General features: G+C 36.6%; 1 protein-coding gene across 1 annotated transcript in view; it reads right to left on the bottom strand.

The window, feature by feature from the left end:
• The window catches only part of LOC112917296 (alpha-2-macroglobulin-like), a 41,724-nt gene extending 25,202 nt beyond the window's left edge, over positions 1-16,522 (bottom strand). The window contains exons 1-14 of the mRNA XM_025995236.2: positions 16,114-16,522; positions 13,439-13,622; positions 12,528-12,687; positions 12,313-12,365; positions 9,906-9,926; positions 9,459-9,627; positions 8,743-8,827; positions 7,044-7,164; positions 6,180-6,294; positions 5,914-6,023; positions 3,700-3,861; positions 1,824-2,051; positions 1,509-1,572; positions 13-155 (exon numbers count right to left, since the gene is read on the bottom strand). Of these exons, the coding sequence (XP_025851021.2) occupies positions 13-155; positions 1,509-1,572; positions 1,824-2,051; positions 3,700-3,861; positions 5,914-6,023; positions 6,180-6,294; positions 7,044-7,164; positions 8,743-8,827; positions 9,459-9,627; positions 9,906-9,926; positions 12,313-12,365; positions 12,528-12,687; positions 13,439-13,622; positions 16,114-16,199 (1,701 nt within the window). The 5' untranslated portion in view covers positions 16,200-16,522. The remainder of the gene's footprint in view (positions 1-12; positions 156-1,508; positions 1,573-1,823; positions 2,052-3,699; positions 3,862-5,913; positions 6,024-6,179; positions 6,295-7,043; positions 7,165-8,742; positions 8,828-9,458; positions 9,628-9,905; positions 9,927-12,312; positions 12,366-12,527; positions 12,688-13,438; positions 13,623-16,113) is intronic.
• Between the last annotated feature and the right edge of the window lie 558 nt (positions 16,523-17,080).

Here is a 17,080-nt window from a genome sequence, read left to right as displayed (position 1 = left end):
AAAAAAACCTACCTTGTTGGCTAGACAGTTTTCAACCTTATATTTTGCAGAATCCCCAACTACTTCCCCATCAGGTAAAATGGCATAGATGAGTAATCGAGCAACGGGAGCAATGTCTGACTCCACGGGGACTGACATGGAAAAATGGCCTTTCACTGGAGCACAGAGAGAATGAGGAAGTGATTATGGGTTAGACAACTCCCCAGGACTGACATGAAATTTCCCTGTTGCACAGAGCCACTTTTAGGAGCCTGGTCTGCTTAAGGACTGTTTCTACTAATTGGTATAACAGGTATAAGAAAATGTAGATGTAATAAATAAATGTTTACCTCTAAGAATTCTACACCACTAAGAATTCTGGCTTTATTTTTAAAAAGGATTTTATTTATTCATGAGGGGCACAGAGAGAGAGGTGGAGGGCAAAGCAGGCTCCCTGCAGGGAGCCTGATGTGGGACTTGATTCCAGGACCCCAGGATCACAACCTGAACCAAAAGCAGATGCTCAACCATTGAGCCACCCAAGTGCCCCCAGAATTCTAGCTTTAGAAAAAACTTTATTGAAGGGCTTTCTTCTCTTACAAATCATATAATGGTTTCACACCAATTTTCAACTTTAGCTCATCTATATAAAGTTCTGATGCTATCTGAGGGTATGGAGACATCCACTTGGCTACTATTTGATCTAGATTTCACACTAGAGAAGGGAAATAGAACCTGAAGGTATGTGATATAAGAGTAAGAGTTTAACACATTGTATTTTTTAAAGATTATTTATTTATTTATTCATGAGGGACACAGAGAGAAAGAGAGGCAGAGACACAGGCAGAGGGAGAAGCAGGCTCCATGCAGGAGCCCGATGTGGGACTTGATCCCAGGACTCCAGGATCATGCCTTGGGCTGAAGGCAAGCGCTAAACCACTGAGCCACCCAGGGATTCCCCACTAACACATTGTATTTATCCTTATATTTTATTTAACTTTCTATGAACCAAATTTTGTATTTTTTTAAAGAGGAGTACTGTGCTCCTTTGATAATTGTTTTTTGATGCCCACATAGGTGTTTTATAAGTTGCATTAAGCTTCTGTAAGTAAATCTACGATGGTGCCTTTTCATTGCTATGAAGACTATTAAAAGACTAGCTCACTGATAGTTTTCTTGTAAGAAGTCTTTGAAACTTCCTTAGAGGGCGGTACCTGTGTGAAGAAGCTCCATGAATATTTATGGCTTGAAAATTTTGAAAATTTGGAATAAGCATAGATTCTAAAACAACAGCATCAGCATTTTAAGTAATCTAAACAGAAGACACTGAAGGAAAAGAAAATAAATATTTGATAAAGGGCAAAAAACCCAAACAAACAAAGACCAATTCTTTCCCCTTTCAACTTCTCATTTATTGGAGTCAGATGGAAATCATCTCTCTTTATTTGAAACTATTTCTGGTATTTCTGCAACATAACACTGAATATGTTGGAGTTGGGGCAGAAATGTGGAATTGTGGAAATACTCACTTTCTCCCTGTTCCACAGGCAGCACATGTGTCCCAGTCCGGACAATGCCTCCCTTTGCCATTATCTGCCGAAAAAGGAAAGGAAAAGGAATATGACTTGCCTGACAGAAATCTCATGCCCCATGTCTTGCCCTTCATGTGTTATGCTTGTTTTATTGAGTTCCACCTGGCAATAATTAGCCCTAAGAGAAGTCAAACTTTCAGGAGGAACATGGGTAATAAGTCAAAGTAGTGATGTCTAAAGAACTTCATAATTTCTTGCCCCACAGAGGGCTTTTGTCTACGGATAAGTCAATGGAGTGGCCTTCCTTCTCACCAGATAATAGAACACGAGCTCCTTCAGCTCCTGCAGGACCTGTCCATTCAGAATATAATGTGCTTGGATTGTCTGAGTTTGGCCACAGGGCAGTTCACGAGGCATGGGCTCTAGGTGGACAAAACTCTTGCTTAGGGAGAATACAAGATTAGCAGTGTGATCAGCTTCTTTGTGTTCTATCGACAGCCACTGGTAACCATAACAGGGACGAGGATCCTTGTGTCTGACCTAAAGAATTTAAAAGATGATATTATTTTCTAGATCACGTCATAGAGAATCAATGGTCTTACAAAGGTGCATTAGTTCACTGTCCTACCTTAACTAGTACCTAGAAAGCTTTTGCTCCACAGTAACAAGTGAGACCTTAACACTGCAGAGGCTCCTTGGGTTGGTATGTAAATTTCTGAAGAGCAAATTTCTGTGTACAGAGCATCTTTTGCTCTGTTTAATTTGTTCAACATTTTTTAAGCCACTTTACCTATGCAGATAGAGACACTGGAGCTATAAAACCTAATTGAGGAGACTAAATACTCTCCAGAAACTGAAGAACTACATTTCAGAAGCCTATTTATGATGGGTTCCAAATAGGTATTATGAATAAATGTGATATTGCTACCGTAGAGGTCAGAGAACACTTGCTGTCAACAGCTTTGGTTCAAAAGTTGAGTTGGTGAATTAGGTAAAATCGACCTCTCCTGGGATGTCTTAGGTTGATTATTTTTATTTTTATTTTTTTTATTATTTTTTTTTTATATTTTTTTTTAATTTTTTTTTTAATTTTTTTATTTATTTATGATAGTCACAGAGAGAGAGAGAGAGGCAGAGACACAGGCGGAGGGAGAAGCAGGCTCCATGCACCGGGAGCCTGATGTGGGATTCGATCCCGGGTCTCCAGGATCGCGCCCTGGGCCAAAGGCAGGCGCCAAACCGCTGCGCCACCCAGGGATCCCTAGGTTGATTATTTTTAATGCTTTTTTGGTTCCTGACTCTTAAGGTTCATAAGCTCTATTTGAGTTGTAGTTTAACTTTTCTCTATGTGGAAGTTTTTCCTTATTCTTTCAGGCTTCCTCTACCCTCATCCTCACCTGCCAAGTGGTATGAATGAATCCTTGTGTCAGTAAAACACTTAATTTATATTTTAATATATGTTCTAGAGATAATTGGTAAATGATACATATTATTTGAAAATAGTATTTTTATTCTCAAGATGAAGACATTGCCTAGCACATAGAAAACACTCAAGACATTTCTTGATTGAATAAATGAAAGAAAGCTCAATTTTTAATTACTAGGAGGTTTGGGCTTTCATGCCATCTATTTAAAGTGTAATCAATAAAATATATCATTTATCTCATTTATCATTGTTATTATGTAATATATATTGTGTATCTGTATATCTCTAGATGTGTATCTTCATCTCTACTGATGAATAGAGAACTCTATGCTATACCAAGCAAGTTATGTGGGTATAACAAAAATCTGAAGAAAATCAGAATAGCAGGACCAAAATAAAGTAAGAACAACAATTTATAGAGGATATATACTTGAAACTAAATGCTAGGGATGTTAAACTGCAGTTTTACAATAATAATATTCAAGCTAAAGGGGGCTTACTAAGTGCTGTAATATGTGTTCTTTTTTCATAAGTAAATTTTAATTTACTTTTATTTCAAAATAACACATCAACTGTTAAAAAAGAAATTAAACACATTTAATCCCACCACCCTGAAAATTAAATGATATTATATTTATTTATTTATTTACTTATTTTCCATTTCCATAGGACTAAATACTACTTGGAAATTTCATCGCTTTTAGGTTGCAACCTTATTTCCAAGTCTACTTCAGGTTGTTGGTAACTTCTTATCAAACTTACCCTGACAGTGAGAGAGGTACCCATAATGTTGGTGGTATTGATAGAGAACTGAACCAGGCCATGCTCATCAGTGGTAGCATTGGAATTATAGTTAGCTTCATTTGCTGTGATGAAGATGAGTTCATTTGACATGGGGACACCTTTCCCATCCATGAGTTGCACCTGAAGATTAAAATCTGTGGATCAGTTATATAGTTAATATCCAGTAGTTACCAAACATTCATTTTATGTCAAATACTTATTATGTCCTATATGTTGAACATAGTTCTGGGCATTGAGGTGGCAGCAGTGAACAAAGGTCCTGCTATCACAGAAAAGAGATAGATGTTCAATGCATAAATGATATATATTTATTTGTTAGTAATCGGCCCTAAGATGAATAATAAAGCATTGTGGGGGCACCTGGGTGGCTCAATTGGTTAAGTGTCGGACTCTTGATTTTGGCTTAGGTCATGATCTTGGGATTGTGAGATCCAGCTCCGCATCTGACTCCACACCTAGTGTGGAACCTGCTTAGGATTCTCTCTCTCCCTCTCCCTCGGCCCCTCTCCTCCTAAGAAATAATATAAAATAAAGGAGTGTGAAGGAATGGAGAATCATGGAGCTAATGATAAAAGAGTGACCTGAAAAAGGTATTCTGTGGATATTTTGGAAATGCCATGTACTATATAGAACTCTACAGAACTCTATAGAGATAGAGACTCTATAGAGAGTCACAGAGCACAAACATCAGATGTAATGAAAATTTTTAACCCCTGAGCCAAATTTAATTGAGCCTCAAACACTCATTTGTGGCCAAACCTCAACTTTCTATGGATTAGTATTCTAAAGTATAATAAGTGCACAAGTTAGCAATTGCTAATGCATTGCCCTGTGTACTTTTCTAGTTGTTGTTTTTTTTTTTTTTTTTTTTTTTTTTAAATATCTGCTTCTCAATGTAGATTTTCAAATTTTTGGAAGGTAGGCAGATATTATTGGGCACTTCCCATGTGAAAAATGCAAAATTGAGGAGAATCATACAGTGTTACATAAGGGCCTAAGGTCAAATTACTGCTAATATTGAACTCAGTAGGTGAGTAGTCCAATTTAGATTGCAAAGATGATGGTTCTTTTTCAGTAGAGGCTACTTTTGGTAGAAAGAAACACAGCTGGAAGACTTGGATCAGTATTTGTAATTGATTAATAAAATCTGAGTTTGCCAATGAAATATTGGCTGCATTTACAATGATAAAGACAGGTACAATTCTGATTCTTTTTTGATGAGAGAGTCTTACAACTCATAGGGTAATTATTTAGCAGGAATGAAATATCAAAAAAAAGTAGTCTGAGAAATACTGAATATTGAAATATCAATATACTCTGAGAAATTAAAAATAAAGGGATTATTCTTTTTAGGAAGTGACTAAAGTTTCCCAAATAGTTTTCTGTCATAACATAATCAAAACATTCTAAAACATACTCCACCCTTCCTTAGTGGGGTCTAGTCCCTCCCTGTTTCTCAGTTTCCACACCTAATACCTCATAACATTTCCATTAAGAATATCATGCACAGTAATGATACATTGACAGACATACAATTGCCATCTCAGACTTCTGGAGTCAGAGAGATCCATTTACACATCTGCTTATAATAGAAAAAATAACAATACAAGATATTTTGTAGATACATGAGAGAATTTATATTTTTAAAATCTGGAAGTCTTAAATAGCAGTATTTTACCCTTATGTGAACTGTTTTTTAAAAATATATTCTGGTTATTATAGAGAAAATAATGTAAATATAATAACAATGAAAGGAACATTAGGTCCAGTAGATTCTTTTATAGTTCAAAATAAAAATTAAAGCTACCTACCCACTCATTTCCATACAAAGTTAGTGTTAGGAGGCTAACACAAGTGGCCACTATGAATTTTGAGATTCGTGTGAGAAAAAATAAAAATCTGAGACTACCAGTAAACCAAGAAAGATTGAGTGATATCACAACAATGCTGTTTCAAAGGTGAAAAAAAATACTTCTAATTTTGATGGTGCTTTAGAATGATTTTGTAGATTTCATTTATAAATTTACAGAGGGACAGGTTTATTTTTATGTGGTTTTATGCTTTTGGTTATACTAATCAATAGATAATAAACCAGGTCTGGTTTTAGCATAATATGATGTACTTATTAGGTGATAATACACAATTTGATTTGTGATTTAGAAAATACTCCACCTGCCCAAAGAAGGGGATCCCTTGTCTAAAATATGGGTCCACTTTCACGAATGAGAGTTTGGTTATGGTTCTTGTAATTTCAGCGGATCCTTTTCCAGTTAATTCTACCTCTGGAAAAAAGAAAAAGAAAATATGAGTTTTTTTTTTTTTGAAGGATGATATCCCTGAACTTCCTATACTACTATTTCCCTTTCAGTTCATAGTTCAGGAAAGGAAATAAATCGATGTACATTGTTTTTTCTTCCATACCCATGAGGTACACAAACCTGTTCCTTCTTCTTGGATCTTGGCCTCCACTTCAAGTTTCATTTCATATCCTTGTCTTTTCATCTGGAAGATCTTGGTTTTTATTTGCTGAGAGAAGCAGCCCTGGCTGTTTAGCTAGGAGGGGATAAGATAAAATACAAAAACATAATACTGGGCAGATCAGTGGTCTTTTAATCTGGTAGGATTTTGGGGGCACAATATAACCTAGGGATTTTCTATGATAAGAACACTAAATATTCTCTAGGAATTAATTATGACTGTATTTCACAATTGTATCTGGTTTATCAGATGTATTTCTTAATATCTGATATTCCCTAGAGTTAATGAGATAAAAATGTCTTAACAATTTGTGGGTAATTCTGCTGTAGCAGGGAACTAACATTTCACCAAAGTCAGACTCCCCTTCCATAGCATGCACCTGCTGCTGGGAAGGGCTGCACATCTGGAGACTGTTTCCTACCTCCTTGACACTGGGGGCGGGGGGTGCTATATGACAAATTCTCACTCATGGAAAGAAGGCAAAACCTATGCCCTTCCCAGCCAAAGTGATTAACAGGTGTAATGCTTTTTCTTCTTCCTTCATACAAGTAGATGCCCAAGGCAGCTTTGGGGCCAAGTCTTAGAGATTGCTCAACTTCCATTATTCCGGGGGCTTGATGAACCAAGGACACCCACAGTGGACAATTCCGAGAAATAAATAATTCCCATTGTGCTAAGTCACTATATAAAAAATTAGTACAATATCTCTTCTAGATTGCTCTCTTCTAGCTTGCTCAATTCCTGAGTTAGTACCAGGTTGTAGTTCACTGCTTATCAACAATGTCTCCATTGTTAGACCGTAGAAGGAACAGTCTTCTACCTACCTGATGACTGAATTTCTCACAGACAGCCTGTGACTCTCCACTATAGCAGTTAGAAGGGTTACTGTACTTTCTGCACACTCTCATAGTTATATGTCCTGGGACGGGCTTCCCATATGTGTATCTGCCATAAGAACATTGCCAAATGAATCAAAGCAGACATCGAACATCCCCATTTTCTATCTATTTCTATTTCCCCTTTAGTATGTTTATTCTGTATTTCTCTCTAATCTCTGCAGGGCTCTCACAGTGTCGAAGCAAGTGGGCTAAGTTATGACCTTTTTAAAAAAATCTCCAGTGCCACATGCTGAAATTGACTATAGCCTTCTTTGATCACATCTTTTTTCCTATAATTTTTATTTTTAATTTCATCTTTAAAAAGATAGATTTATTACCAAAGCTACATCTATTCTTAAAAGAAAAAGAAAACCCAGCACCAACAAAACGAAAATGAGAGAGAAAATGCCCTCAATTCTATCTAGGAATACAAACTATTAATACAATGATGTTTCCTTCTATTAACCTCTTCCGATGTGTAGCTCTATTTATATGACTTTTAACTTGTCTACTTTTTACAAAAATGGGGTTATGATTATACACACACATATATGTGTATATCTATCTTCTATCTATCTATCTATCTATCTATCTATCTATCTATCTATCTATCATCTATTTGTCATTGATGGTTGATGTGTTTTCAAGGGTATTTGTTTCCTTCTCTACCTAAAAATATCCTTTGTATCTTTATTTGCAAGGGTGTTGGCTCACCAGTTATGTGGGATCAGGAACTCGGTGGCAATTACTCTGAGACAGTGCTGGAGCAGGGACTCAGCTAAATCATGGATGCCTTACATGTGTGGCCCTTAGGCAGGGCTGGACTCTTCACTCTGTGTGCTCTATCTGCTAGTGCTACCACTGGACTACTGGGATGGGAGCATAAGATTTTGGAAACATGAATTTTTAAGTTGAAAAGGACCAAACTGGACCAAAGGTCCAGTCTCATCAGTAAAAACGACAGTGCTGACAAGGTGCCTGGGTGGCTCAGTTGGTTAAGCATCTGCCTTAGGCTCAGGTCGTGATCTCAGGGTTCTAGAATCAAGCTCCGTTTTGGACTCCCTGCTTAGTGGAGAGTCTGCTTCTGGATCTCCCTCTGCCCCTCCCCTCTTTTTCTCAAATAAATAAATAAATTCTTTAAAAAAAATGGCAGTGTTGAGAGGTATGTGACAAGCCTTAGGTAGACCAAAGAGTCAGCTGAGATTTTGGTAATATGCCTATCTTTACAAATTCTGAATCTAAGCTGTTTTCCCACTATGTATGCAAGGTCCGGTAAATGATCTGTTGATGACAAGAATTTCCTTTCCAACCTGGGGAGGGGAAAGTGATTATACCTTTTAACACTGTCCTATTTGCCTATGTGTGTGTGTGTAGCTTTGTCACTTTCAGAATCAATCCTAGTAGACAGCTTCCCTAGGAACAGTTGCTTGTCCCATGATAGTTATAATAATATTGATAAGGACAAGAAAGAAAATAAGAGGGAAAAATAGAGAAGCAACAGGTGAGGAAGGTTCCAGAGATGGGATGATCCCATGTTCTTTAAGTATTTGTGCTCCCACTGTTCCTAAAGAAATGAGTCAAAATATCACAAATGGTGAGTCTCCTTTAAATAATTTTTCAAAAGATTAAAAAATATGTAACTTACAGGCCACACACTGAAACATTCACTTCTTCTTCCAAGATAGTGATTATCCTTGGCATTGTTACTTTCACTTCAAACTTGGGAAGCACTGTTCATTGATGATAAAGGAAGTTAGTGATTATTTTTCAACTTTTGGGGAATTAGTATTTTCAGTAACAATTCCCTAAAAATATTTTAGGGTTCTGAAAAGGTAGCTATACTCTCCAATACAACCACCTTACTATCAAATGGATATTCTTTTTAAAAAGATTTTATTTAATTATTAGAGAGAGAGAGAGAGAGTGCACAAGCAGTGGGAGGAGCAGAGGGAGAGGGAAAGGGATAAGCAGACTCCCCAGTGAGCAGGAATCCACACACCCCATCATGACCTGAGCCAAAGGCTGATGCTTAACCACTGAGCCACCCAGGCACCCCTCAAATGGATATTCTGATTGAAGGACTCTGACAGATCACTGAAGCCTTAATGAATTATGGAAGACTTCTCTAAAACAAAGATGTTTTACATTTCTTTGAGATTAAAAATTATTACAAAAAATAACCAAGGTATATGAAGTTCTCTTCACAGATCATTGATAATCTCATTGGAGTGAGACATAAATGACTCTATTCAAAGCCCAACCTCACACATAGGAAATGGAAGGACTCTAAATAAGCTCAAATTCTGGGCCCAGAAGTTTAGATATGAAGAAAAATGCTCCATGACTTTTCATAATCCATACCAAATTCTTCCACGGTGAAGGGGTGCTCTGTCGTTTCACCTGATTCCTTCTGCACCACCACCTTATAGGAGCCCTGAAAGGGCTCAGATGAGAGGGGAAAGCTCAATTGCTTGAGACCATTCTCTAATCTGAGTTTCTGCCATTGTGTGATGCGATTTCCTTTCGGGTCCTATGGATACAGTAATTGGAACTTACAACAGAGCCTAGAGCATTAGAGACAATAAAAGACATCTATAGAAACTCCCATGTTATCCACAAAGAGAACCAATGGTGTGGTGGTGAGGGGTGGGGAGGGCAGATGAGTCAGAACCATCTAGCACTATATGAGCTTGAAGGTTTCAGCCTTAATGTCAAGTTTCTGGTATATTGTAAAAACCTCTCAAAAATCAACACTTTCTCTACATTTATTACTTTAATTCTGATTGTGGAATGTTTCATGTTGCTTACCTGAATATATACTAGTGGAATCTGAAAGACAAAAGAGAAATAAAGGAATGTAGAATTATTCTCAACTATTCTCAATTCTGATTTATAAGCAAAACAGCTTTTTTTTTTTTTTTAAAGCAAAACAGCTTTATGTAGAATAACTCTCTGTAGTAAAGTAGAAAGGAAATCCAGGTTAAATTTTACAAAAATTTTAATTATTCTATTTTAAGCAATTAATAAATAATATTAAGAATCTATTAGGCTATCAGCAACAAATATCCATGTGCACAGCCACTCATTAGGAATGGAATTTACTAATATTACTTAAATTCCAGTGAGAAATACTCCTTTCTTATGAAACTTTACAGATTAAAAAATGAACACTAACTATAAGAACCACACTCAGATCCAAATATTGAGATGTGTCACAGAATTCTCACTCCTAAGAATAAAGAGGAGGAATAGCTCCTCTACTATCAATATTTAGTCATTTTTTAAAAAGTAATATTTATTAAGTGCTCACCAAGTGCTATACATCATTCTAGGTGCTGGGAGTACAGAAAGGCACAAAAGAACAATATATCTGATTCTAGTAGGGTTGGATATATAAGAAACACACCTGCAGGGGATCCCTATGTGGTTCAGTGTTTTAGCACCTGCCTTCAGCCCAGAGCATGATCCTGGAGTCCCAGGATCGGTCCTGCATCCGGTTCCCTGTGTGGGGCCTGCTTCTCCCTCTGCCTGTGCCTCTGCTCCCCCTCACCCCAACCGCCTCTCTCTCTCTCTGTGTCTCTCATGAATAAATAAATAAAATCTTAAAAAAAAAGAAACACACACGCATATATATATATATATTTTGGAGATAAATATTTTATATACTTAATATTCACATATTTATAATATGTAAATTATATGTAAATATAAACACATATTCATAAGTTGATATTCATTTTATATTCAGCATTCATTTGAGATATATATCAATGATTCATTGATTCAGCATTCATTTTACATATGTATATAAATATATAAATGATATATATCTCAAGGGTGACAATATATGATAAATACACACACACACACAGACACACACACACACACACACACACCTGATTTACATCAGGTAGTTAGATGCTGAGAAGAAAAAATGGTAAGGCTGCTACAGTGATGGATGAAGTGTTTATTTTAGATAGAAGAATGAAAGTAGAAACTAGAAGACCAGCTTCAAGGCTACTGCAACAGTCTTGTTTAGAGGTGATATTGGCCAGGATGAGATTGGCAATTAGGTTGTAATAAATAGAAATAGTCTGGATATATTTCAAATTAACATGATTTTCTGATAAAGTGGATGTAGGTATGGGAGAAAGAGAGAAAATGGATTATACAATAATCTTTTTTTTAAAGATTTATTTATTTTAGAGAGCAAGAGTGGGAGAAGGGACAGAGGGAGAGAGAGAATCTCAATCAGACTCCTGCTGAACTGAAGCACAGAGCCTGACACCAGGTTCCATCCCAGGACCCTGAGATCATGACCTGAGCTGAAATCAAGAGCAGGTCAGTTAACCAACTGAGCCACCCAGGTGCCCCATGATAGGCTTTTGTTTTAGGAATTAGAAGAAAAGAATTGCATCTGAAATAAGATGTGGTGGAGCAGTAGATTTGGAGAGAAAAATGAGGACTTTCTGATTTGATCTTTGCATTAAAGTTGAAAAAGTTGTTCCTTATAAATATCAGGTGTTAGTCTCAAAGAACAAACACTGATTACATTCTTCCTTTATAGAAGAGGTTTTGGTAGGTGTGTTTAGAAAAATTCTAAATCTTTGAGAAGTTATTTGAATTTATAAAAATTCTAAATCTTTGAGAAGTTATTTGAATTTAAGTTATTTGATGATGTAGTATGTGTTTTTAATTTGCCTAATTTAACATACTTTTCTAATTTGCTTAATCGAAAACTTTATAAAGAGTAAGTTTAATTGTGTGACAACTGACTGATTACCAGTACTAAGATGGAAAGAATTAGCTACTTTCTTAACCTGGGATTCTGGTTTATTTTGTTTTATTTTATTTTTAAATCTTTTATTATTTTTTAAAAAAGATTTTATTTATTTATTTATTTATTTATTTATTTATTTATTTATTTATTTATGAGGAACACACAGAGAGAAGCAGGGAGATAGATGCGAGGAGCCTGATGTGGTACTCTATCCCCGGACCAGGATCACTCCCTGAGCCAAAGATGCTCAACCGCTGAGCCACCCAGGCATCCCGTGGGATTCTGGTTTAAATGAGGATCTTGCAGTATTGTAATGCCAGAAATCACTGCTAGTGATACCAGATTCTTTCTCTCTCTGGTCCTCCCCCAGCACCAAAAATACACTCTCAGACTACACAGATAACAGTGATTCTATATAGATATTTAGAGACTCACCAACTCATTCAGGGGGTGAAAATTTTCATCCAATGAGACAACACGAAACTTCACTGAAACAGAAACATTTTCTGTGAGTCCTAGAAACTTTAAATCAGGATTAGTAGCCTGTAAATCAAACTTAAAGAACCAGAACTACAGAGCCTTTGGGGAAAATGCAGGGCTGGAAGGCCTTTCCTTTTTGGAGTTGTTCTGACTGTAGGGCCTTTTTGTACCTGTCTGGTCTGGTTTGTAGATGGGTTTGTCTGTCTGGACAAAGACCAGACTCTCTTGGTGTTTAACCACCACTGTGGTCCGTCTCTTGAATTCTTGTGTTGGTCCTTTCACTTGGATAGTGAGGAACATGACCTCCTCATTGGATGGAGATCTTGGCACCTGAAATATAGGATAGACCCCCAGAACCTAGTCAGTCTTGCAAGTTTCTTCCTTCATTCCCTGTTCCTCTCTTCCCTGGAGATCTGGCCCCTTCACTGCACCCCCTTCATTTTCATCAGGGGAAGATGGCATGGACAGGAATTACTTCTGTCATTTTACAAATGGGAAGACAGAACAGAAGATGGAGGAAAAGAGGTCATAAGTGAGATTCACATCTCCTTGTAGATGAGCTAATAGTCTTGATTCAGTTATATAATGAACTTTACCAAGTTGATGCTATGTGCTAACAGGGCATGGTAGAAGCATATGGGAAATAAGGCTACCATATTTTATTGGCCATAGGCTGTAAGCATTTTACATACGGGCAATGCTGAAGAGATTATTGGATATTTGCTTATGGTAATTTTACAATTTTCCCTCTTTAATATGGGCTGATGTGTTCTTGTCAGACCACCACTGTGCACTTATGTGGTGGGTTGGTCTAATTTGCCTTATTAATATTTTCTCCATTTTAATTTTAAGAAGTCACATTTTCCTTTTGTCTAGTACATACTGCTTTTTACCCCCCTGGCTAATAGAAATTTTCTTTGATCATTAAGTTGATCTTTAATATGCCTATACATATTTATCTCCTGCAGATTTCTTCTTGGAGTTTTTGCCAGGCTCTCAAAGCTGTGTCTTGACTGAATTCTAGATGCCTATGACCCTAACCAATAGAATCAAGTATGTGAAGTCAAACAGGCATACTCACAGTGAAGGAGATACAGTTGAATAAGTCCTTTTCCCCCACCAGGTCAGTGAAGAGGCTCTTATTCTCCCTGACGGACTCCAAGGTAGCACTTACAGTCACTGTCTCATTCAGGTAACTCAGAATGAGGCAGCCCTTCTCAGGGATTTCAGAGTGGAGCAGGGAGGGGACCAGGACCATGTACTGCCTGGGAATGGGGGAATCCAATTAGAGGAGAGTGAAGGAGGAGAGGTATTGTTATCACCAGCACTATTTTCCATCACAATGATTATTACTCTCATTAGTTCTATACCAATTGATAAGACATATTGATTGATAAATATGACATTGATTACTGCTGTTGAATGGCATGCATGAGAATGATTTCTCGTTCCATCATCATTGCCATGGCAGTGAACATTTTGCTTGAAGTGAGCTTTAAGTAGATTAAAATCTGCTAGGATACCTTGAAGGAACTTGAAGGAACACAATATGTGATCATCTAAATTCAAATGAAAATATGTGAATTATATTTCTTCATGCGGTAAATCAATTCTACACTAGGATGGCAGTAAAAAGCAAGCAAAGCCTCAGGAGAGACACTACTAAAATCAATCAATAAATAGTACTTTCGTTGGGTAACAAAAGTATATATATTCAACAACCCTGTGAAAATGGTACGGCACATACTTGCTTCCACTTTTCAGAGGGAATCTGAGGAAAGTGAGTCATTAAAGTCTCAGTTGTGGTAAGTAACTAATGAAATATTCATATTATCTAACCCTGACTGTTTGCATTTTAAATATTTGCCTTTCAACTCATAGCTAGACAATGGATCCACCCAAAAATGGCCTTCTAGTGATGGAATTTGGGGTCTTGGTAACTCATGAGCAGAACAGAAACTTTGCCAAGACCCTCATATATGATTTTATTGACTATGTAGTTTTCAAACATTTTTGCTCACAGAATTCCTAAAATAATTTTTAGACACTACGTATTCCTTACATGTTTCCAAGTAAACATCTATATTTTTATCACACATAGTACCAAAAGATATTATTTTGGATGACATTTTAAGTTAAAACTTATGTTAGTCTTCTATAGTTTTCAATGGGTTCTAAAATATAGTGATAAGTTACTCAGTATGATCTACTTAAAAAATACATCAAAAGATTCTTTTTGTGATGATCAGAAATTTAACATCTTTCCTTTTTTGCCTTCCTTAAACTTGAATTATCATGCCACTTACTACTTAGAAGTTTATCTTAAGATTTTTATGCTTCCAAATATTTTTATGGATAACTCTTGCTTCTTTATTAACTATATATATATATATGTGGGCTATATATATGTATATATATGTACATGAACTCATACATATATAATATTATGTATGGGTGCTTAATTTAACTTTAACTCATAAAGCTGTACATGTTAAACATTTTCTTCTGGATTGAATTATTTTCAAGTCTTACTAGTATGCAACTGATCAAAACAAAATAAACATATTACAAATTATGTTTCAGCTATTTTTAATTTTAGATATAAAATCAAAATACTTTTGAAACACATCTTGAATAAGAACAATGAGCTGTTTTGTGTATCCATGGATGGATATATATATTTTTTATAATAAATTTATTTTTTATTGGTGTTCAATTTACCAACATACAGAATAACACCCAGTGCTCATCCCGTCAAGTGCCCCCCTCAGTGCCCGTCACCCATTCACCCCCACCCCCTGCCCTCCTCCCCTTCCACCACTCCTAGTTCCTTTCCCAGAGTTAGGAGTCTTTATGTTCTGTCTCCCTTTTTGATATTTCCCACACATTTCTTCTCCCTTAGATGGATATTTTTTAACTGCAGGAACTGAATGAGGCTTAACATCAATTCTGTTGCTATTTTTAGTTTGTATGGACATGAGTGCCATGAGACATTGTTTAAAGGTAAATAAAATACAGATAAAACAATTATATCATTGTCATCAGTTCTTGCAACTCCTGCATTAGGTACCAAAAATCACCCAGTACCTATTATCAAGAATTGCTTCTAATCACCTATCAGCCGGTGTTTCAACTTTGTTAAACAAATAATTCATTACCACATAATCTGCAAATGAATTTTCTTCCTCACTGTTAGAATCCTTTGCTTTCTCAACATCAATATCAATATTTCAAATTGTTCCTTTAACAGTATTTCAAATATTTCTGCCCTACAGATTTTTTATACTCCAGGACAATGCTCCATGGTAATATTGAGCACTGAGGGAGAGGTTTGTCTCATAAATTGTGAGATGGGCAATTAAAAAGTAAGTAAAAAATTAAAAAGTAAAAAAAAAGTAAAAAATTAAAAAGTAAAAAAAAAGTAAGAAAGGATAAACAGCATGGTCTTGAGAAAATCAATCTGAATGTGAGGATCTAAAAATTGATTCTTTAAAAGTATCAATTGCAAATGCCCCTTCGAAAGTCTTTGTATATCCCTAGAAAATTTAGAAAGTGAGAGATCGAAAGAGTTGGAGAAAACTAGTTAAGAAGAAGGAAAGAATGAACAAACCAAATTTATGAACTCTGATAACTGGAAGAGATCTTAAAGCTAAGAAGGTGACAGTTTTGTGAGAAAGACAAATGAATCATCTAAATAAGAATCAGAAAGGATTCTCTTTAAGGGAAAGGATTCTTTATGTTCTCTGTGAAACTCACGGTTTTCCAGAGACTGAGGCATCTGCAGGCAGGAAGACCAGAAGGAGGAGAATAAAATTGGGATGAAGGAGTTTGTTTTTCCTCATGCTGCAGGGAGAAGGGCCCTGAGGAGACCAGACTGTATTGTACCCGGCTCCCTGCAACTGGTTTGATCCCAAACATTCCCCAGGGCAACTAGGCTTTATGCAGCTCCTGGTGCAAACAGGAAGTTCCACCCACACTTGGTGTCTAAACAAAGCAGAGGTCTCTGAACTTCTGTGGAAGGGTCATTGCTCTCAGGGGCCTAATTACAGCCAAGGTTATTTCCGGGTGGGCTGACTAGAATTCCTGGAGGGATAAAATCCACATTTCCATCAGTGCTCACTTTCTCTGGGTTTTACTGTAAAGCAGCTAATCGGCTTTTCTTTTCTTTGTTTTACCCCCAGCTTTTCAACCCCTTCTCTCACTCCCTCGTTCCACTTCCCCGCAGCTCCTTTTATGGCTTTCCTCACGTCTCTTGCCTGAATAGTTGGCAAGGGAAGCTACAGTTTAAGCAACACTGTCCAGGCTCAAAATAGCGATTTCACTTCAGAAGTCAGTGTGCCTGCGAGTCCTCCGTTAGATATGCCTGCTTAAATGTTGAAGCACATTCAGAACTCAGTAGTTCCCTATGGGAATGGTATTGGATTCAGCTAATAGGTTTTTGACCTTAGGGGTGGTACCGAATTGAGGATGAAAAGCCAGACCCTGGAAGGATGATAATAGAAAATGTTTTCCTGAATTAAGAAAGTGGAAAGATGAAAAGAGAAGTAGCAGAACCTAAAAAAAAAAAAAAAAAAAAAAAAAAAAAAGAAGAAGCTTTGACTTACTGTGATAACAAAGAACCCAATTTATCATCAACTATACAAACAAATTTTGTTACTGCTTTCTAAATATGCTACTCCTCAACAACCTGTAATCAAATCAACTATTACACCCATCCATCTAT

This window comes from Vulpes vulpes, chromosome 8 (genome assembly GCF_048418805.1).
Source record: "Vulpes vulpes isolate BD-2025 chromosome 8, VulVul3, whole genome shotgun sequence".
NCBI classification, from domain to species: domain Eukaryota; kingdom Metazoa; phylum Chordata; class Mammalia; order Carnivora; family Canidae; genus Vulpes; species Vulpes vulpes.
Note: the sequence above shows the minus strand (reverse complement) of the source record. Positions and strands in the feature narration are given on the sequence as shown.